The following is a 22153-nucleotide window of genomic DNA, read 5'->3' as shown; positions in this document are numbered from 1 at the left end:
ACGGATCATGTTAAAGCGAAACAATACTGAGGCACCCTATCACAGCCAATATATCGGCGATACGTCCACAAGGGGTGTGCACTCGCGCCGATATATCGGCGACACGTCCGGAAAGAGTTAACAGTCTCCTAAGAAGCCACATTTCTGTTCCTTCTATTTTATTTTCACTGTCTTTAGTGATTGTCCAGCATTCACAGCCATAAAGAAGGGTTGACCATGCATAGCATTTCAGAACTTTCATTTTGCTTTCATTTTATAACTATTGATTTTTAAAAAAACAAGTTTGAGATGAGTGTCACATTGTTCTATTCATCTGTGGACAGATTCTATTTCTTCAGGTGGTGAACAACCACAGCATGTTTAAAAAGTGATGATACCTTTCTGGACTCATTAATAGTAGTGGTTATTATGAAGAGTATCTATGACTGACCGTGAGATGGGGTCTAGAGCTTGTCTTGGGGGGGGGACTTCATAATTGATCAGACTTCTTTGTGTGTGACAGGCCTGAACATGCTTAATTTCTTACAACTTATGCTTTGAAAGATAGTGGTCGATGCAGGGATGTATAAATTCTGTGTCAGATTTTTAAAACTTTGTCGGTAAAGACTGGCCCAAATTTGTCTTAGAAACTTTTGTTGGAAAGTTACCGTAAGAATCTTTTTTCTTTTCGGAAAAGAGTTTATTAACCAAAATAAGATTTTTGAAGTAGTGCATTCCCTGATCATTTTGTTAAAGTATGCATATTCGGATGCTGTTAATAATATATTTCTTTATGGACCTCCATTGCCTTTCCACTCACTCGTATTTTCTTATTGCAGCCTTAATGTTCAAGTTCGTCCACGGGGCAGAAGGGTGTTGGTCAGTGTACAATATTAGTTTACAAGTTTTAGACCAGTGATCCCTGGGGTGTGGCCTCTAGGGTTTTTACCCTAGCTCAAAATTTTGCTCTGTTTTGCCTGATATTGCTTTGAATGTATACATGTGCATAGAATGTGTGAGCCTTTTCTGGTAAGTGTTAAATGCCTGATTCCTGCTACTGCTTTGTGCCTCTGTTGGATGTAGAGCACTTATATCTAAAAATATGCGGATGTTTATTCTCTTAGCCTTTGATGTTGCTGATATTCTTTGTGAATGAAATTATTTTCCCTTTCTCATCTTGACAGACTGGCAGTGGTAAAACTTTTACAATTACTGGTGGGGCTGAGCGGTATGTGGACAGAGGGATCATACCAAGGTCTCTTTCTTACATCTTTGAGATCATTGCACAGGTGCAGGCTCCTGGGTTATTTTTCTTTCAAACTCGATTTCTGCTTTCACATGCATTTCTTGATTCAGTACAGCATCATGATTTTGTATTATTTTTCTCAATCTGCCTTTCATGGTATTAAGCTAAAACGGTGCACATCATATTTTTATTGTAATTGAATGATGAACTAATTGTTATTAATGGGAAGAGGGTTTTTGCCCTTCTTTAACTCATTCGGGACGCAGGTTTTGGACCAGCTTTTGCACCCAGAGACGCGCAATTTTGGGTCAACTTTGAAAGTCTGCCATTTTTTTTTCCTTTTGATATTGTTAAAGTGTGTTTTCGCTCTCTACACATTCAACATTTGGTTTTTTTTTGCAGAAACAAACAAGATAAAGTTACAACACAACTGCAATGCAGCTAAAAACGCATCACAACACAATCTACTATCCAAATTATACTGTGAAGAAATGGTTCCAGTCGCTGTGAATAGTCCTTCTTTTTATGGGACTCCTCGAAGATTCGTATTCTTTATCTCCTCGACTGCTTTCATAAATCGCCACAGAAAATGGCAAAAAACGACACTATACGGTCAGGAGTAAATAAGTACAAAATAGAATATGGCTTAGCAATGTAAAACAAAAGTTTGTTCTGTGGAATACCTTTATTTGTGCAGCCACAACGGTCGAGAAATGCTATTGGACGTATCCGATGCGTCTCCAACGGAGCTCAAGGCTATCGTCCGATGCATCCCGAATGAGTTAAAAATGTGGTACGGTGAAACTCGCATACAATGAAGTCATCAGGTCCAACCTTGAATTTGACTGTCAGAGTTCATTGGAAGAAAAGGATTAAAATGAACATTTAGATTGCTCATCAGTGTGGGACTCCATTATATGTCACTTTTTAAAATGGCGTATGGTATTGCAGTCTTACACTAAATAGTCAATTTTTTTTATTGATAACCATAGAGATTCTATATCTTAGTGCACTAAGCAGCCAATTTTTTATTGATAACCATAGAGATATCTGTTCTGTCACGGAGGGGGTATGAGAGGAAAGAACCAATGGTGCCCTAGAGTCCTTGATGATATGAGCTGCTGCTTCCTTTTGCCTGGGCATTGGACAGTGGGGTCGAGCTTGTGCAAGACTCGCTTTTTGTGTGTGGGTGGACCACATGGGAGCTTAAAAGTTCTTTATCAACATCCTCAATGGCAGGTGTTAATGTTAATTGTCTCTTCATTTTAAATGTTTTCTTGTAAAAAAAAAAAAAGAGTTAATAGAGAGCTATGTGCAATGCTGTGTTCACCCACAAACCTTCTTTATTTTTTTTTCCATTTTCAACCTCATAATACAGAGCAATTTGTTTCAAATCAAGAGTCATTTTTTAAATCTGTTTTGGGCGAGTTTCTACAATCGTCCAATCAGGGTTATAGAGTTAATTAAAAGCACACTTCATTCAAATGCATGCCTACATTGTCAGATAAGAGAATGTTTACAGAAATTAGCTTTATACAATGGAGGGCCAACTGCCCGGGCTAGTTTTGACCAGACCTACCTCTCAAGACTCCGGCACACAGCCAGACACATATTTCGCTCATGTACCCTCAATGCATGTGTTTAGTATGAAAGAAGATTTTTGTTCAGTTGAGTAAGATGGTTGTGTGTCTGTGATAGATCAACTATGGTGTTCAGTGAATGGTACACAGTGAGCGTGTAGTGATCCACAGTGCAGGTCAATTGACAGTCCCTTGGAATAGAATTGTTGACAATCTTAATTGCGGGAGAGAAATGTGATAGCCACATCAGTAGGGACTGTTTGTTATGCAAGCAACTTTAGTGAACTTAAGTATACTCGTTTTATTGATGTTGAATGCAGGTATTTTATGGATTAAATGAATAATTTATCTCCTTTCATTGAGTCTCAGTTTTTGCCAAGTCTAAGTTCGTTGATTGCAAGTTTCACTGTATTTGTTGTAAGTAAAGCTTGAATATAATTCACACAAAATTTTCACTGCTCTGTTTCTTTTTTTGTTTTGTTTTTTGTTTTCTATTCCTTTTTTTTTTTTGTTCTTTAGAATTCAGACAAAGTGTTCACCGTTCATATCTCTTACCTTGAGATATACAATGAAAATGGTTTCGATCTTCTGGATCCTAAACATGAGGCAACGAAACTGGAGGACTTGCCGTAAGTTTTCACTTTGTGTATTGAATTGATGCATACTGTATTTATGTTTTAAACAATCATTTATGAGGTGTTCCTACAAAACGAGTTACTTCTCACAATCCGTTTATGAAGATTTAGGCCAAAAATCAACAAAGGGTTCAAATTTGTAAATATTCTACTGATGCCATTTTCTTCAAGTTAAGCAGGTCTTTTTCATTTCCTATTAATAAATTTTAAAAACTCATCTATAAATTTGACATTTCTGTTTCCAAAGGGCTAAAATTCGAGAAGTAAATCATGTTGTCAGAACGCCTTTCGTCTTATTAAATTGATTCTATGCACTACACAGCCAGCATGGACGTAAGAATCTGTATATTGCTACCTTAGAATTATAAAGTTCTATCTGACATTTTTGGTCGTTTTGAGTTATATGTACTAAGACCATGAGGTCAGATACCAAATGCTCTGTTTGCTCTATCAAAATCATAAGATTATTCAGAGTCATTATCAAGATATTGAAAGGATTGCGTTCGAAAAAGCTTGACATGTGAAACTCATAATTTTTTACGGCAAATTTCTCAAAACTAGGTATTGAGCAAATGCAGCTTTGTAGTTCTAAGGTAGCGATATGTTTCGATGTTTAAAAAAAACCCACGCCAGTTTGTTGTGTGCTATTACTTTGTTGTTTACTGTGTCAGCACGATAATGAAATCAGTGGTGTCTTGCAGTTTCAGCGCCTTCGGGTTTTCTTCACCAAAAAGATACTTGTTTGACTAAAATCAAAATAAAACATTTCACACAAATTTTAAAAGGGAAAAATCATAATAATGTATTCCTATAAAAAATGAAACTCCACGAACACCCAAACAAAACTCCTGAGAAGGGCTGCCTAAATTTACCAATTTTTCCGGTAGTTACCGATTTTGGGCCTGTTCTACCTCCATACCGACTACAGGATTTGCGATGATCGCCAAAAGAAGAAGAAAAAACCCCCCGTTCTGCAGTGCTTCGAATTTTCCCTGTGTTTGCGGAAATCCGTACATTCTGAATGTTCCGTACTTGCCGCATCATCATGTCAACTCCATGCGTTAAAGAGAGAGAGAGAGAGAGAGAGAGAGGGCAGTATTATCTTATCGGCATTCCATAACAAAGGATCAGCACTTATTGCATCCGTAACTTCTCGGATATTTGCAGGAACTCTGCAATAAGTTGTAAACTGCAATATTGCGCATTAATGATTTCGTACTCTCGACCATTGTCTTTCAGTTGGCAACAGTCTTTCACATGCATATCGGCTAAAAATCTGACTACTCACGATAGATAATCTTCCGCTTTCCTTTCATTCATTCATTCTTTCTGTCTATCTTCAGGTTTTTACTGTGGCTGGAAAATCTGTGCATTTATCTAGAAAACTGAATTGGGAATGTAGAAAGAAAATCGGTATCAAAGCAAAACTACTCCAGTATGTTCAAATACATCTAAAAAAGATTTTTTTCTTTTTTTTCCCTCCGGCATAGTCCCCCCCCCCCCGGTAAGGTCCAATGGGGGGTCGGGGGCGAAACCCTGGAAGAAATTGAAAATTAGAGCTTTCCGAGGTCTGAAAATGGAATTTCTTCATTGCCACTATTCAGGAAAGCAAAAGAGATATTATAATCATGAAGAATTCTTCATTTGTACACCATTCAACCAAAAAGTCACCGGCAAATTTTCTTAACATAAAACGTGAAGGACACAATATATATATGTATAAAGATGAATAGGTGAGTCCGCTTTTCCAGTTTCAAAGGTATTATTGCCACTAACACAATTGTAATACTTGTGAATCTGTTTTTATTTTCACGTTGCTTTTTTATGCGTGTTTCACTGTCTTTTCAGTCATAATGCATTCTTTATAATCTGAGCGATCTTAATGTTTGGTCACGGCAAGCCCCACCTTCTTTACAACCCGCCCAACATCACTGAATAAAAGTACAATGTCAATGTGCTGTATATATTATATGTGTACTATATTTGAATGAGAAAATCATATTTTTCAAATAAGTTTTATTTTTGTATTTTTCAAAGTTTCTTTTGAAATTTTGAGATCACGTATGTGTTTCTATAGCTTGGTCGCTTTCATGTGCCCATTTTAGAAATTGGTTTGCTCATTTATTGATTTTCGAATGCGCCTGAAACTTTGCATTACACTCTTGTAAGCTAACAACCAAACAAAAGTTGTAAAATCTTCATCCGGTAATTAAAAAGTTTCTTCATTTGGGCTCAAATAGGTCAACCTTTTTGTGTTTTTATTGTTTATTATGGTAAATCACCCATTATTATTTAGATCCAGTTTAGTCTAACATCAAAGAAAACATGTTGTAACCGTATTTTGCAATGGTTTTCATTAAAATAAGGCGTGTTGTAAATCAATGCTCCCATCATTGCTCCTGTGGAATGCGGAATCACAATCGAGGATCCCATCACTGCTCCTGAACGTGGGCAGGAGGGAGGGCAAGTGAGGCCAGGTCAAAGGTACAGAGGAAAATAAATAGAAACATTGGAGCAACAACTCTGAATGCTTTTCCTAAAGGTGAATCAAATGGATTCTCAGTTTTGGCCGGCAGAAGATCATTGTATCATGTGCTGTGCCATCAAAGATGAAAAGGCCCAAATACACATTCTGATTGTCAACTGAGGTCTCTATGAACATGGTGGCACTTATGGGGAAACAAAACCTGTGGTCATGGACACCTGCTACCAGTTCATGAATGGTTGTTACCGAGCAGATTAACAGCTCGGTTACTATGGATTCCATCTCCTAAAAAAATGTTGTAAGTGGTGGAAGAGGCATTTTTGGAGATTTGGGACATTTACTATAATGAATGCCAATATCCTCTTCAAGCTTACAAGAGTGCAACCCCTAACAAAGGAGCAGCAGCGTAATTTGACTTTCTCTGCCCACAAAAAGACCCTCGCTCAACAACTTGAATCTGAAGCAAAGCAGCAGGGAGTTCCAATGGATGGAGAAGTTTGGAAGCGAAAAGCATCCCAGAAAAACTTGGCATGCTGTGTATGTGTACGACACCTGCCCTAACAGGCCACTTCTACATCCAACAGACTGCTTTATTAATATCACAAGCCCTAGAAAGAGTTATGTCTTCTCTAGGGTTGTATATGCATCAAGTTTCACCTTGTGTCATGTGCTAATTGTGTAAATGGGATGAGAAAATTTGTGGATTTTTAATATATTTTTTTAATTTAGCGAACAGGAACTTTGTGTAAATTTCAACTCTATGCCCACCCACTTTTACTGGATTCCTACATGTTGCATATGTTTAGTAAGTGTATTCCCTATGCTTTTGGATCATATTTGACAAGAAACAATCTAACCTTGATATGTTGGCTAGTGGAGATACGTTAGGAAATCACTTTGTCAACTCATAACATACACAATACACAGAAATATACCATAAATGGATACTGTGTGATATTACATTTAAAATGACATCAAATATGTTTGGTTTGTGAGAAGCATGTTTGTCTTCACCCCTGAAAAATATAAGCACTTTCAGAAATTAATTCCAGAGAAATTGGGAAATTCATTACAATTGCAAAGAGTTAATGGGCTGTTAGATTCTGTTGGTCATCTAACTTGTAGACCGGCATGCGAGGACCTCAGAAGATTAAACAGAACGATTTGTTTTTAATCCTGTTTTAGCACCTGACAGATGAAAGTGAACAAACTATAGAACTTAAAAATTCATAGTTCATTTTATATATACATATTTCCAGGAAAGTATCTCTCATGGAAGATGCAGATCAAAATATTCACCTGAAGAATTTGTCAGTGCACCAGGCAGGCTCTGAAGAAGACTCTCTCAATCTTCTTTTTATGGGAGACACCAACAGAATGATTGCTGAGGTATACTAAGTGTTATTAAAAGTTTCTGCTGAACGCTACTTTTCCATCACTAGCATTCGAGTTGATAAGAGATGAATGGCTTTATGGCTATAAAGTGGCATCAGGGGTCTAGTGGTTGAACTGTTTGGCTCACAACTGATGAATTGTAGGTTTGAACCCCATCAGGGGCCTGACATGGTGTCCTTGTGGAATGCCCTTTACAAAATTTTATTACCTAGATGGGAATGGGTACCTGTCAACAGACTGCGGAACATCTTGTCGGTTTGTTAGTGGTTGAGTGATTAATCGGCTGCTTGCACTGTATGCTTCCTGGGAAGCCAAGAATGTTTCTGCTAAGTTAATGATAGTTGTAAAGGGCATAAAGCATAGTGTAGAGAATGGATTGGATATGTGTATATAAGTGCAATCATTATTATGATTATTATCATGACTAAAACTCTTAATTTTATTGTTTCGGGTTCTCTACCATCAGTCATTTCAGACTTTGGTTTCTATAAAACCGACTTACACTTTCAGCGTTTTGTATAAATATTACCTAGATAGTGGGCCTTTCTTGGTGATTCTCAGTTGCTGAATAAAATGCTAAAAATATGAATAATGTCAGTAGTGATGGGGGCAGTTCCCAGTGTACCATGAGAGATGTTGTGTAATTCTTAGACCCCGATGAACCAAGCCTCTTCTCGGTCACATTGCATCTTCACTGTTCACTTGACAAGCAAGCAAGAAGGATCAGCCACAATAAGGAAAGCAAAACTTCACCTTGTGGATCTTGCAGGGTAAAGTATTCGCGTTTTGTTTCAAGTTCTTAACTTTCAGTGCAGTAAGTGTCTTAAAGTACATAAAGAAGGGGGTTGTGTAGAGCAAACAAGGTCTTGGTAACGATATTTTATTTGTCAACAAGATTTATTATGATTTATCATTGACTTAAGATTTTTTTTTTACCAGAATAGCTTGACATATTATATATGCATGATTTCCTTTAGGTATGATTTTATTTTAATAAAACTCGGGTTAAGCTGTCTGCCATTATTTGGGTCTCTTGGATCTGCAAGTGTTAGAAAAGGATATTTTGTGTTTTGAATATATATGGGAAAAAGGAAAAAGTATAGATGATGGATTATGATTCTGCACTGAAGTTGTAAATGTAAATATAAAGTTTCAGTGGTAATGGCAAAGAAGTGTGTCTAATGTCAGTAGAAGTTGCTAAAATGATGTATTAAGTGGCAAATCAGAGATCCCAACTTTTGTGTAGGATATCTTATTGTGTCACATAAAGATTTTGATTACTTTTATTCAAAGAAGCTCTTAAAGAGGTCTCAAATTACATTTACAATACAGAAGAAAGAGACAGCATTGAACATTTTTATCTCCGGTTTTCTGTATTGTAAGCTTCTCCAGAATTTACTGTTTTTAAAATGACATCACTGAAAAGCTTTCTGAGGTTTCATTCTGCTATAACTACCTGTCACATTCAGGTCAGAGCGTGTAGCAAAGACTGGAGTCAACGGTACACTTCTAACAGAGGCCAAATATATCAACCTGTCTCTTCACTACTTGGAACAGGTAATTTACATGACTATTTCCTACTCTGACTTTGATTATACAAAACAAGAAAGTTTTTAATATTTCTAGCTCTTTATGTTTTGAAACAGCTGAGATTGCTTTGTTCTTCACTTTTTCTAATAATCCAGGGTAACAGTATGTTCCTGTTCATAAAAATGTCTAAATACAATCTCTCTCTCTCTCTCTCTCTCTCTCTCTCTCTCTCTCTCTGTGTCTGTATACCATCTATTTGAGCCTTTGCCAATAGGTGGGGGTTTCATCATGTACCTTGCAAAATCCTTTCCTTTTCCAATAAAAATGATGCTAGAGCTTTGAAATTTGCTTAATATGATGTTTCAGCTATGGGAGCAGAGAAATGGCAGTCGGGCCATCAGAAGAAATCTTACAAATTTGTTTAGTTTTGAAATCAATGTATTTTTAGAATGCAAAACGTGACATGTCGAGTTTGTACTTTTTCTGTCTTCAAGTTCAACAATGAAATAATTACTGAGAAACTCGTCCTTCTACACTTTTACTACTATAACTACATTATTTGTGGTGCTACATCAGGAATAATGATATCTGTAGCTGTTTTTTCTTTGTGAGCCTTCAAGATTTTCATTTTCGAGCATAACTCGTGTTGTCTTTTTCACAAGGCAACTTCGATTCCCTGTGACTTCGTTTCTATCGGCCAGTTTGGGGCTCTAGAACAAACATAATATTGTTCAATGTTTACTCTCCACCCTGGCTATGACTGTGCATAATTTTGTAGTAAACGGAAATCCCGCGACGCCTCATGTTCTGTCGTCATTTCTTATGTTCGAAAGAACCAATCAAAAAACGAAAAATAATAGGGGTGGAGGAACGTGCATTGTTCCTGTCGATCCATTCAAAGTGTATTGTTGTGCGATGCAAGACGGCAAAAAGAATAACGATGGATGAGACGAATTCATTTAAGTTTTCTTATGTTGTCATCAAATCATAACATGTTATTTTCAAAAAAAGCTGTTCTGTCCGAAAAATATTTCCCCCCATTTAATTGAATTTAACCCAGTAATGATTAACATCACACTGCGTTCCAATGGTCAAGTTGTGGTAGATCTAGATGCCACCACGCGTGCTTGGCTAGATGTTAATGAGAGGGGAAAATTTGATGTAAAAAGATGTTATACTCCAAAATGATGACAAACAATTTATCCACTATGTGTCATCATGGTTATGTTCGAAACATGGTGGATGCCTTGCATGCCTAAACAGATAGGAAGGACATGAGGAACGTCTACAGCACCTCTCAAGGTTGTGTACTGACCCACTGTGTGTGAATCATCCCCTCTCCTCAGTGTAGACGGGAAAGCGCTGATAGGGGACAAGGAAAAATCCTCAAGTGCTCGACAGAACACTTCAACAATGTCCAACAAGCTGAATAGGTAATGCAGAAAGAGAAAACGAGATGTCTTTGGTTCTTCAACTGTTTTCTAATGTTCTGTCTTCCCTGCCAGGTGATCATTGCTCTGTCGGAGAAAAGTCGGTCTCACATTCCATATCGTAACTCCATGATGACCTCTGTGCTTCGTGACAGCCTCGGTGGCAACTGTATGACAACAATGATCGCCACCTGCTCCATGGAGAAACGCAGCATGGATGTCAGTCATAGAAGAATCAATCCTCTGTCCTCCTCCCCCTCTTCCTCTTCCATTTCTCCCTCCTCTTCTTTTTTTCACCTTCCTAATTTGATCTCTTATCAATATTTTATGTGTTTGTGTTTCTTTATAAAATTATATCTTCAGTTTTTCTTTCTCTTACAAATTTACTATGATTTCTTAATTTTACAGGGTGTCTTATAACAAAAAAAAGGACCCACTGAAATGGTAATAACTCGGTCATCTCAACATTAATTTCAACCAAAATTTGAACAAATAAAATTCAACCGTGAGGACGTCAAGTTTGTAAATATGAAGAAAATCAATCAATGGGTTCAAGGAATATTAAGTTTTTAACCCTTCCAGGCCCAAGCGCGTATATTTTCAGCAGCGCTTGTGTACCTCCCACCATCCCAAGAGCGTATATTCTCAGTTTCGGGGGGTACCAAAGAAGCACATCCAGACCCAGCCATTTTTGTGCACTTCCTAACCCCAGTCCCAGTCAATTGATAGCTCTGGTTGAGGAGAATGTGGTAACCTTTTAATTTGTAAATTTTCAGCTTATAAGACATTCCGCAAACCTTTCTTGCAACCATATCAGAGTCACTCTTGAAGTGAGAGTTATGGCCCGATCCCACAGTACAACATATATTCTTACCAAACTTCTAAATTTTCTCGTTAGATATCTATCCGGGGTGACTGTTGTGGTTTAACTGTCCTTGTCCTGAAACCAGAATGGGCCTATCATGCCCCTTAGCTGAATTAGTAAATTTTGCGCTTTTCCCAATTATGGTAGATAGATTAGGTCCCCATGACGGAGCCCGTTTTTTTATTTATTCATTTCCTGAAGTAAGAAAAATATATTCGACAATAAGTTCCCGTCCTTCTTTGGCCTTTGTGATTATTCCACTGAGAAACGATACAAATCTTCGTAGCTGTCCATCACAGCGGAAGTGCCAGAAGTGATATTTGGTAAGCGCATTTTGTTTTGAGAGTATAGATCTTGACCTTCTAATTTTTTTCATCTCTCAAGATTTATTGCTCCATTCCAGTAAATATATAGTAGGCCAAATACTTTCAGTTGATGTTAATGCACCGATCATTCCTTTCAATGAAAGGGGGCTCAGCTAGTAGAACAATATGGTTCATTTTTAAGAAGTTGCAAAGTTTTGCATTTTAGTCAATTTTGGTTGAATTTTTTTAAATTTGATATTTTTCAAACAAATGGATTTATTATTTCTTTTTGTAATGACAAATCCCCAAGATCGAATATTTTTTCTGTGAAGTTTTATCGAAATTTGTTCAAAGATTTCCAAATTATTGCCATCTAAGTGGCTCCTCTTTTATTTTAGACACCCGGTACACCAGGTTGATTTGGCACTTTCTGTGTGAGGCTCTGTAAGTTCTTAGATCCTTTTATTTTTATGTTTTGGAGAGAACTGTTTGCGTTTGTCATTTGCTTCAATCCTGAGGAAATTGTTTTTTAAATGCATCTTTAAAATATGTGCATGTAATACTTTCTTGATAAGTGCAATTGACCATCTTTAACTCCTTTACTCTTCAGTTTTAAATGTTGATGATAACTAATTTACATATTTTGTTCCTTTAATCTACATTTTTCAGTGAAATCCACACAGCAATGTGTTTTTGAATAGACATAAAAGGTGTTGAGCCAAAAAAAAAAAAAAATTGATAAAAATTGTCGAATGGGAAGAAAATACAATAATTGTCTCCCTTTTCATTATTTTGACAAGTGCCTGATTTCACCACAATGCCTCACATATGTTTCAGATAAACTAGTGTTTCTCAACCTTTTATAGCTAGTGCCTTCTTTTGCCACTATTAACTCTTGTCCTGCGTCTGTGCTGAGATGCGAATCTTATCAGCAGCCTGTTACGTCGGACGTTCTGGGCGGGCCGTCGGGGTCACTCAGCGTGTACTGTTGGAGTACAGCGAGTGGGCCTGGAAACGTGTGTTTTCGCCATGAATACCGTGGGAGTGTGTTAATCGATGATGAAAATAAAGCTCTATCTTTTATAGCTTTCTATCTATAAAGTGTTACGAACACATGAATAACTCCCTCTCATAAGCTGATGAGACATTACGAGTAGTTACTCCCATTCGAATAACCTTTTTAGATGCTCTTGTTGTTATGAAGGATCTGGGTTTCGAAAGGGGATAATGTAGGTCAATTTCCGAATGTTTTGCATTCAAATTGTTCTTTTTACCTGCACAATGGTATTCAAAACTATCAAACAAGCTTATTATTTGTCAAGTAGCATCATTTCATACAAAATCAAGCTCATTTAAAAGATTTTGTATAGAAAAATGGAAGTCTTGTTTCCTGACTATCCTTTCGAGCTCCTCATTCTAAGTTGGTCGGTTTGTTCTATAATTTCATTGGATGGACATCTAGAGCTACCAACTTGGCGTGTTTTGAATGAGACGTATGCTTTGGTTACGAACTAACACAGGCGGTTCTGGAAGAAGGCCACAAACGCCCACAGACTCAAGCAGACTGACGCACACACACTTGAGCTGCGTGAATGCGGGTCCGACGCGGGACCCGAATGGAATGTAGATGATGCTCAGCGCGCCTACACTGAGCAAGGCACCGGACTGACACGAGACCAGAACGAAGGCGAGATGTCGAAATAGGCTTATCAGGCAACATAAACCCGGCCCCTGCAGGACAAGGGTTAAGAGGCTAAAATTTTTGTACAGCCCAGTTAATATGGATTTCCCAGAGGAGCATTAAGTAATACCTGTCACTATCTGAATCTTTCCTCTACCCACCATGAAAACCAATGTTATGAAATCGTCCAGGTTGGCAGGCACCGAGCTCAACTAAAGAGTAAAATAATGATCTTAAGAACAAAGGTTTGTGTCAGATTGTAATACTACTCTGTAAAGTATTATAGTTCTGTTACTTTCAGATTTTCCGTGCAGAGTTGATCAGATATTTTTTTTTCCGGAAAGAATTCATTTTCTTAAAATAGGTTTGTGTCAGATTGTAATACTACTCTGTAAAGTATTATAGTTCCATGTCATTGGGTTTGACATGTTGTTTGTTCCAAAGCCTTTCCAAATTTAGTGGCTAATATTAGTTGTCATTTTCAGGAGTCCATCTCGACTTGTCGTTTTGCACAAAGAGTTGCCATGATCAAGAATGATGTCACATTGAATGAGGAGCTGGACCCACGATTGTTGATTGCCAAGTTGAAGCGGGACAATGCCGAGCTGAGAGAGCAGGTTGCTTTGGCAACAGGGGAGCAACTTTCAGAGGAACTCTCCCAAGAGGAAATTGACAGGTGAAAAGCTATCTTCAATGTTTCCTTCATTTACTCATACAGAGGGTAGCCACATCCTTTGTTCTGTAACTTTCAGATTTTCCGTGCAGAGTTGATTAGATTTTTTTTGTCCGGAAAGAATTCATTTTCTTAAAATAGGTTCAGTGCTTTAGTGATGGCAAGAGAATTAATTTTACTTTCAAAGAATAATGAAGAAAAGAATATTGGTTTAGCTATGTAAATGATCTGTAGCATTTATTGTCATACAGTTTATTGTCAACAGCAGTTTGAGAGGTGTGAGATCATAGTTAGAGATTACTTTTTTGTTTGATTGGACTCCTTGCAAAGATCAAAAGGACATTTGTATATGCTATTCTATTCAGCCTTATGGTGAATCTTCTTTGAGATAGTGAATTCCTGCTTGTATCTAGTCGAATCTATCTTTGTCACAGATGTGAAGAGGCTGTAAGATTGTATCTTGATGACCCAGATCCTGAGAGTGTTCTGACTGTAGGACATGACCTTCGCAAGATTCAAAAGTGCTTCAGAATATTGAAAGTAAGTCACTTTTAATGCAGTTGCCAGAGTTGGATCCTGGTAGTGATTCTGTTGACTGCTCACAACTTCCACTTCTGTGAATCAACTCACCACTCACTTGAGTAAATCAGCGAGAGTCTGCTTTCGTCTCCTTTCTTTCTGCCCCCACCCCCTCACCTCCTTTGCCCCTTCCTCTGGGCTCCTGATTCTTTCTGCAGCCTTTCTACTGCTACTCCTTGGCTTCTTCTTCTTACTGCTGTCTTTCAGCTACACCCCTGATCTTCTGGTAGGAAAGATCTACACCTAGCCTTCTCGGACAAGGGCGAAAAATTTCGGAGGGCCCGTGTGCAAGTTGCGCACGTTAAAGATCCCTTGGTGGTCTAAAATCGATAAGAGTAGGCTTCGGCCGCCACCCGGGCAAAATTCAAAATTTCCTACCAACTGAAAATATTAGGTGTGTCCCGCGCGCTCATATGACCTTATGCAGCTGCGAGCGCCATAAAACACTTTACAAAAACAAAAACAAAATCAGTGAGATTCAGAGTTGCATCTAAGTAGCTGCAGTCTAGAGTTGCTTCTAATTATAGCTGCAATTCAGAGTTGTGCTGCTTGCTGGTGATGACACTATCACTAGTCTGTTGCCGCAATGAATCAGAATTAAAATTAGTGTGTCAGGTCTGTGATTCGAATGAATCTAAATCTTAACTGTTATAATGTTATGACAAAATACAGCCAGCCTTTCCATGAGCAGTGATAGATTTGAAAGTCAAAAGTCTGTCAGCACGCAGCAAGTTGTAACATCAGAAATTCTCTCTGGAGCAATTCACTAGCCTGCTCACAACTCAGTGATTCTGAGTTGTGCCCATATATAGCTGCAATTCTGAGTTGTTCCAATATATAGGTGTGATTCAAAGTTGTTCCAATATAGGTGTGATTCAGAGTTGTCACTGCATCTCAGAATTGTTCCTACATATAGCATCAAGTCACTGATTCAGAGTTGTGCCGATATATATAGCTACAAATCAAAGTTGACTTTACAATTCCTACATATATATAGCTTCAACTCAGTCATTCAGAATTGTTCCTATGTATAGCTCTGAATTGATGTTCGTTGATGCTTTGGTGCCATGAATAGATAGGATTCTCTAAGCTTAGGGTGAAAGGTTGTATATACGTAGCCTGTTGTTCAGTCATTGAGAGGCTGAATGGTTGGAAGGGGGTGGGAGGTTGGTTGTCGGCTGGGTATGGGTGTGGGCTGGGTGAGGGCCCAGTGATGGCGCATTTGACAAGCCTTGGGGGTGATTAATTTATGAATGGGTGAATGCAGGCAATGAAGCCTGTGAATAAAGGTAATACATGATGTTACGTACTATGTGAGCATGGACAGGGCAGCGGTAGCACCAGCTTTAAATCTAGGCTGACACTAATTGGCTGTAGGCTAGGCATGTAGGGTGAGACGAGTGGTACCGTATACTGTTCATTAGGACTGCTCATAGCTGAGCTGTGATTAGAATTGGACTTCAGAGTCAGTTGATGTATGGTCAGTCCATTGTTTAGACCTATATCATGGGGGTGATAAGCTGATAAAATGCAGTCGTATTGACCTTGAAATAAGCTGCAAAGTAAATAAAACTTGATGCATAACAATGTGAAGTTAAAATGATTACTGTGATTTAATGTGTGTGTGTGTGTGTGCATGTGCGTGTATGTGTCACATTGCCGTGGAATAAGGCACTCTGCAATTTTTGTGCAAATGGAGGTATTGGTATCATCTTAAAGCTTTTTCAGTTGTCTTCCTTTCTGTGAAAAAAATACCCATTTATCGTAAACAGAAGTAGAAGTCGAAATATTTGCTATTGAATGAGATGGGGGTCGCCTTTTTTCGGAAGCTAAATTGGTGAGATAATAGCCACCCAAGCTTGGTTACTTTCAAAGCTTGAGAGTCCTTGGAAACTGAACATTTACATTTTTTCGCCTCCAATCAACGTTTTTCAGAAAAATTTTAACTTAAATGTGTTTTAAATGAACAAATGATAGCCAAAAAAACCAAAAGTTCGTTAAAAATTGACCAACGGGCAGAAAAATGCTGATTTCTTCAATTTCATTATTTTGACAAGTGCCTGATTTCATCATAATGTCACACACACGCACACACAGGGCACACACACGCGCACACACAGAGAGCATCTTTACTTCTCTTACCAATCCACCCGCTGAGGCAGATTTTCATTCAGACAGGCTCAAAACCAGAGATGCCAATGGTACGGTACTCCATCTTGTTAAAAAATGAATCTGCATGCAGAAAGTGAAAAGCCACTTCTTGTGGGGTTATGTTAAAAACAAAGTTAATGTTCCGCTACTTCCAGCAAATATCAATGGCATGGAAGATTGAATAACAGCTACAATCAACATGATGGACTGAGACTTTCTGAAGCGCATTTGGGAAGAATTCTCATATCGGCTTGATGTTGTCTGTGGAGCCGGTAGTGGCCACATTGAGCATTCGTAAGAAATGAAATAAAACTTGAAGTTTTGTACAACACGTGGGTCCAAGCTGGAGTTTTCTTTTTTTGAAAAATCGTTTGATGATTTTGGTGTATCCTTTTGAATCCCCCATCTTTCTCCTTCACGCCTCTTTTCGATGGGAGGATTGGGCTATAAAAAAGTCATTTACAGTCTGATTCCCATGTCATTAGATAGAGTCCAAGAAAGATCTGTGGCCATGGGAAAGCAAAAAAAATCGATTTGAGAAAAATGTGGCATATGTGTTTCTTATTTTTTTAAATGAACTGCTCATATATGTATAATGTAATATTGATGATGGTTATCACAGAAATCCACTTCTCTTAGCTGTTGTATGTTTGACTTTCCTAATATCTTGACTTACTTGACTACTTATGACTCCTCAGACTAGTATTTTTTTTTACTTACACCTTATTGAAAAGGGTGTATCTGTGTGTGTGTGTGTGTGTTTGTATGTATATATATGTGTATGTGTGTGTGTGTACGTGTCATGGGTGTGTGTGGGTGTGTGTTTGTGTATGTGCACAAGGGAGAGAGAGGGACACTTTGTTTTAAGGGGTTGAAGGCAAAAATGAAAGAACAACAGGCACAGTCGGCCGCTGACGGGTTCCATGCCCGCAGCGGGGATAAAAGTATGTGAGGTCACAGGACGCAAGCCTCAAGCCTGCTCACAACTCACTCGGAGTGAGCTGTTGATGCTCACAATTCTCCTAGAATTTGAAAAGAATCCAGCTCTTGCAGTTGCATTTAACGCTGATGCATTGATCTCTTGTATAGATTGTGTTTTTGTATACATCTGACATTTTGTCACAAGTAGTGAACACATGGCAATCCTAGGAATGCTACATTCTTTTCCTGATAGAAATATCACCACAACTACAATAGACAATAAAACCACTACCCGAGACAAACAACATCTTAGCAAACACAATGAAGAATAACACCACCACCACTAGTACGGAAAGCAATGAAGCACAACGAGATGCATGTACAATTTGGATTTGGTCCATTTATATTTTCAAAGAGATTTTAAAGTATTTTGTAATATTGTAATAAAGTAGGCTCAAAACTTGACACCTGCCATGGCCAGAGCTGGTAGTAACGGAGTACAAGTACTCCGGTACTTGTACTTACGTTACAATTTTCGGTACTTTAACTGTACTCCGGTACATTTTTTAAACCAGTACTTTTACTGTACTCCGATACTTTTTATAAAAGTACTTTTGAGTATTTTTAAAGTACATTTTGAGTACTTTGGTAGCTTAATGAAAGGGTAAGTGCAGGCATTTCTGATCATAATTTACGGAACAAAAACCCGATCAACCGCCAAGAGTTAAAAGTTGAGATCAAAGAACGGCCCGTCGCCTCAAAGATCTGCCACTATCGTGAATGTGATCACAAGCGTTGTAAAACTCCATGAACCGGTACAATGTTTGCTCCAGACGGGATCACACCAAGGTGTGAACTGACCGATGCGTTTCTTTTCCCCAAACATCGCACTCGCATCTGACCTCACCACCTAAACTTACATCACTCCCTGGGTGGGTAGGGCCTACAAGTTCCCTCCAGGCGGGATCACATCAAACTGTGAACTCTTCCCTGACCATTGAAAGCAGTTTTTCTCTATTTCCGAATTTGCGAGACAACCTGAATTTTAATTGGTGTGGTCACAACGTAATGGTGAGTAACGACAAAGGAGGTTGGGGGGGGGGGGGGGGGGGGGACTCAATCAGAGATGGAAAGCTAAAATTGTTGGACAGGTAAAGGGGAGGGGCAACTGGATAAACGTAGATAAAGATCTCAAGACTCACGATAATGAGTGTGTATATATAATATTATTTAAGGCATGCCTCATGCCACTGTGATTGGTCATCAAGGTTGACCACTCTTTGCTTGCCATATGTCATAAATCCACCCAGGGGTCACGTCAGTTCATGGGTCACTGTAGATTCTTCCTTGGCTTCGTTGGCTAAGATCCCATATTTTCCTTGCTTCCGAGCACTGGGATCTTAGGCGGAGACTACTGCAGTAGAGAATCTTTGGTTACACTACACTTACTAGACTCTAGGAAACTATTATTGTATTTTGGTTTGCCGTTGGCGCCGTGGACTACACAGTCACAGTGTGACCAAAATCTGTCAGACCACTATAATCAATTGAAGCTGAAACTGTGTTCTCAATGTGTATCTAACAATTTTTAGGCTTCCTAAATTTCTTTTAAACTTTTATTTGGCGGTTTTTGCTTAAGGCTACATTGATTCCTTGAGGATTTGTTAATGAAGAATTCAATGCACTTTTCCATTTCTATGCGGGCCATTTTCATCAATTTTATGTTTTCTTAAGAGCAACTTTGTATCTACATTTTTCAATTTGGATACTCTTTCTGTAGAACTATCCGACCTCTAGGACTGACTTACATAATTTGATCACATTGTCTTGCTCAAACAAGTTCTATTCGTAATATCACTTACCCACTAGTTGCGTCTGTTCGTTTGGGTTGTTTTTTGTTCAACTTCAAGGACCATTTCCACCGTTCAGTGCGTACATTGTATATTCAAATGTTTTGTATACTGTTTACATTTTTAGTAATAAATAGCCTAATTTGTCAAATATACTGGATAAGTTATAAAATATGATGTTTTGCATAAGCGCTGAAGTGTTTTAGCATATTAGCAGAAAGTACTCAAAATGTACTCATAACTACTTTTTAAAAAAGTACTTGTACTCAAGTACATTTTATAGGAAAGTACTTTTACTGTACTTAAGTACATTTTTTTAGATTGTACTTAAATTTGTACTTAAGTACTTTTTTAAAAGTACTTTAACAGCTCTGGCCATGGCATTATGTCTGCATACTTTACAGTACAGCCTCAAAGAAGAACCTGCTGAAGGCAAGTGTCTGGTCACTACAGGATGGGCGAGTGTATGTTGTGGTCAATCTCAAAAGGGGATACTTGTAGCTTCATACACACATATTGGCAGTGCACAATATTTATCACATGCAAGACTTCATACCAGAAGTGAACACTTGCGAGAGAGCTTTTAATAGCTATGAGACTACTCTCAATGCTAAGGGAAATCTTTAGGTATGAAGACAAAGATTGCTCAGTCTGAAGATATATACCTGACAATGCCGTTTTCTTGTCATATCAGGTTTTTCTTTGATATTTGATGTGGTATGAATGAACCAAATATCTTACTACAGATTTGCATGTAGGTTGGACATTTCTTTTGAAAGTTGGGCCATGCAGCTAAAAAAAAGCAATTTATTTTTATGTTAAATTTTATATTTCTCAGAGATTTGTTTTGGAGAGACCACCTGCTGCAGACCCTGTACAGTCAAATCCAATGATGAGGGAAGCCACTCCGGATATTGGGCCATACCGAGACACAGAAACAAGGAAACTGAAAGAACTGGTGGAACAGAGAGACAATGAGATCAGTATCCTGTTGGCACCACACTGTTGAGTAAAGAAAGTGAGCCAGGTCACTCCTTGCTTGAGAACAGTTTGAAAGGTTTCTTAGCCAAGGTCTGTGACTCATTTTCCCCAGTTCAATGTTTCTATTGTCTTCATCTGTCCAGGCAAAGTGTCCCATTTTTGTGCTGAGTTAAGAAAAAGGACAGTCTATGCTACACAGAAACTCAGTGTATTATAATGATCAATAGTTATGTGCAGTCTTTGATATACCTCAGTACAAATCTCTATTTCTTTTTAAATTGGGGACTGTTATATGCAGTGCCTTTAAGACTTTTGGAGATGTTTATCATTTCAATGCATTTTGAAATATTCCTTGATATTTTTGTCTTTGGTATGTTTTCATCCCTTCCGTCTTTGTTTTGTGTTGCTATGTCTCTATGGTCTAAACTCATTTCCAATGATGACAGCACTATTTCACCTCCCTAACATCCTAACTTTTCCAGGTTGCTGGAATTAATTTTTGAAAGGGCCCAGGTTTTGAGGGGATGCAGTATATACGGAAGAGGTAAAGGTGGACAGGCTCCATCTGAGTCTGGTTTCACTAGTCCATTAGAGTTAACAGGTGTGTGGACATCAGGGTTCGTTGATATCAAGTCAGATTCAAGAGATGTAGGGGGAAGAGGAGAGACAGTAGGAACCAAGATGAGTTCATGGGGTTGGGCTGAATGTGATAGGAGAGCGTCAGGGCTTGCAGGTAACTGGTGGGGTGGTCACAACAATTCGTAGATAACGGATAATATGTTGTGAGGAATCGAGGGTAACCATATGGATTGTTCGGAGAGGAATGTGAATGTGGGTCTCCTGCCGAGAAGGAGTACGGAGGATGCCATTGGTCTGTAGAGAGTCTCTCTATCCTGAGGTTGTGCAGTTTTTTAGATGTTTGCAGTGTAGATCAGAGGAGAGGGCGTTGAGCTTTTGACTGTTTCTTGGTTGATCAAGGTAGATCCAAGGATGTTGTCAATCTGGTGGTGGAACTTAAGGATGGCTTTGTGATAGTAATTGATAAGTAGAAACATCAGAATGATGGTGGGAACAATTATGGAGAGTAGAACTCCAGAAGGTACAGATGGGAATGTCTGTGAAAGGGCTTTGAAGCTCAATTCGGAGTCCCTTGGGGCACATATGGGATGCATTGCAGGCAGAAGGGAACCAAAGATTAATTTGGTATCTTACTAATTTGATGAGCAGGTTGTATGCAGGGATGGGTCTTGCTATTGTCCTGGTTGAGAGTTACTAGGCAATCAAGTGGTCACACAATGTGTAAATAACTTGAAAAGGACTCTGGCACAAAAAAGAGGAAAACATTAGATCTTTAAAACAATACTATTAAAATCACAATAGACTGTTATGCCGAAAGATAAGAAAAGTCTCACCATATCATTGTTGTAAGCTTAAAGATTTAAAAAAAGTTTAAAAATTGGTGGAGACTATAAAATTCCATTACTTATAAAACTGAAAAAGTTTCGCCCTGAAGGCTTCGTAAGGAACATGGAAAAACAATAATGACTACACAATGGATACAGAAGTATGCGTACATTTACATCATGATGCCTAATGTGCGAAAATAATATATTGGAAAGGCTTAAGAAAGGGTCAAGCTATGGTTAGAAGTGGTATAAATATATGTGAGATAGCGTGGTGAAATCAGGCGCTTGTCAAAATAACGAAATCAGAGAAACAGACATTTTTGCGCCAGTTTGGAAAATTTTATCAAATTTTTATTTTTTGGCTTAACCTCTTGTACTACTACATAAAAACACATTTCCATGTAAATTTGACTGAAAAACATTATTTAAAGGCACAAAATGTGTGATTTTTCAGTTTTCAA

General features: G+C 38.2%; 1 protein-coding gene across 1 annotated transcript in view; it reads left to right on the top strand.

The window, feature by feature from the left end:
* Positions 1–789: 789 nt before the first annotated feature.
* The window catches only part of LOC101852410 (kinesin-like protein KIF6), a 39120-nt gene continuing 17756 nt past the window's right edge, over positions 790–22153 (top strand). Inside the window, exons 1-8 of the mRNA XM_013082902.2 lie at positions 790–858; positions 7185–7314; positions 7972–8090; positions 8790–8877; positions 10356–10499; positions 13617–13807; positions 14239–14344; positions 20144–20288. Coding sequence (XP_012938356.2) covers positions 824–858; positions 7185–7314; positions 7972–8090; positions 8790–8877; positions 10356–10499; positions 13617–13807; positions 14239–14344; positions 20144–20288 — 958 coding nt within the window. The 5' untranslated portion in view covers positions 790–823. The remainder of the gene's footprint in view (positions 859–7184; positions 7315–7971; positions 8091–8789; positions 8878–10355; positions 10500–13616; positions 13808–14238; positions 14345–20143; positions 20289–22153) is intronic.

Source organism: Aplysia californica, unplaced genomic scaffold (genome assembly GCF_000002075.1).
Source record: "Aplysia californica isolate F4 #8 unplaced genomic scaffold, AplCal3.0 scaffold00199, whole genome shotgun sequence".
Taxonomy (NCBI): Eukaryota; Metazoa; Mollusca; class Gastropoda; order Aplysiida; family Aplysiidae; genus Aplysia; species Aplysia californica.
The sequence above is the reverse complement of the archived record's forward strand: the minus strand, read 5'-3'. Positions and strand labels throughout refer to the sequence as shown.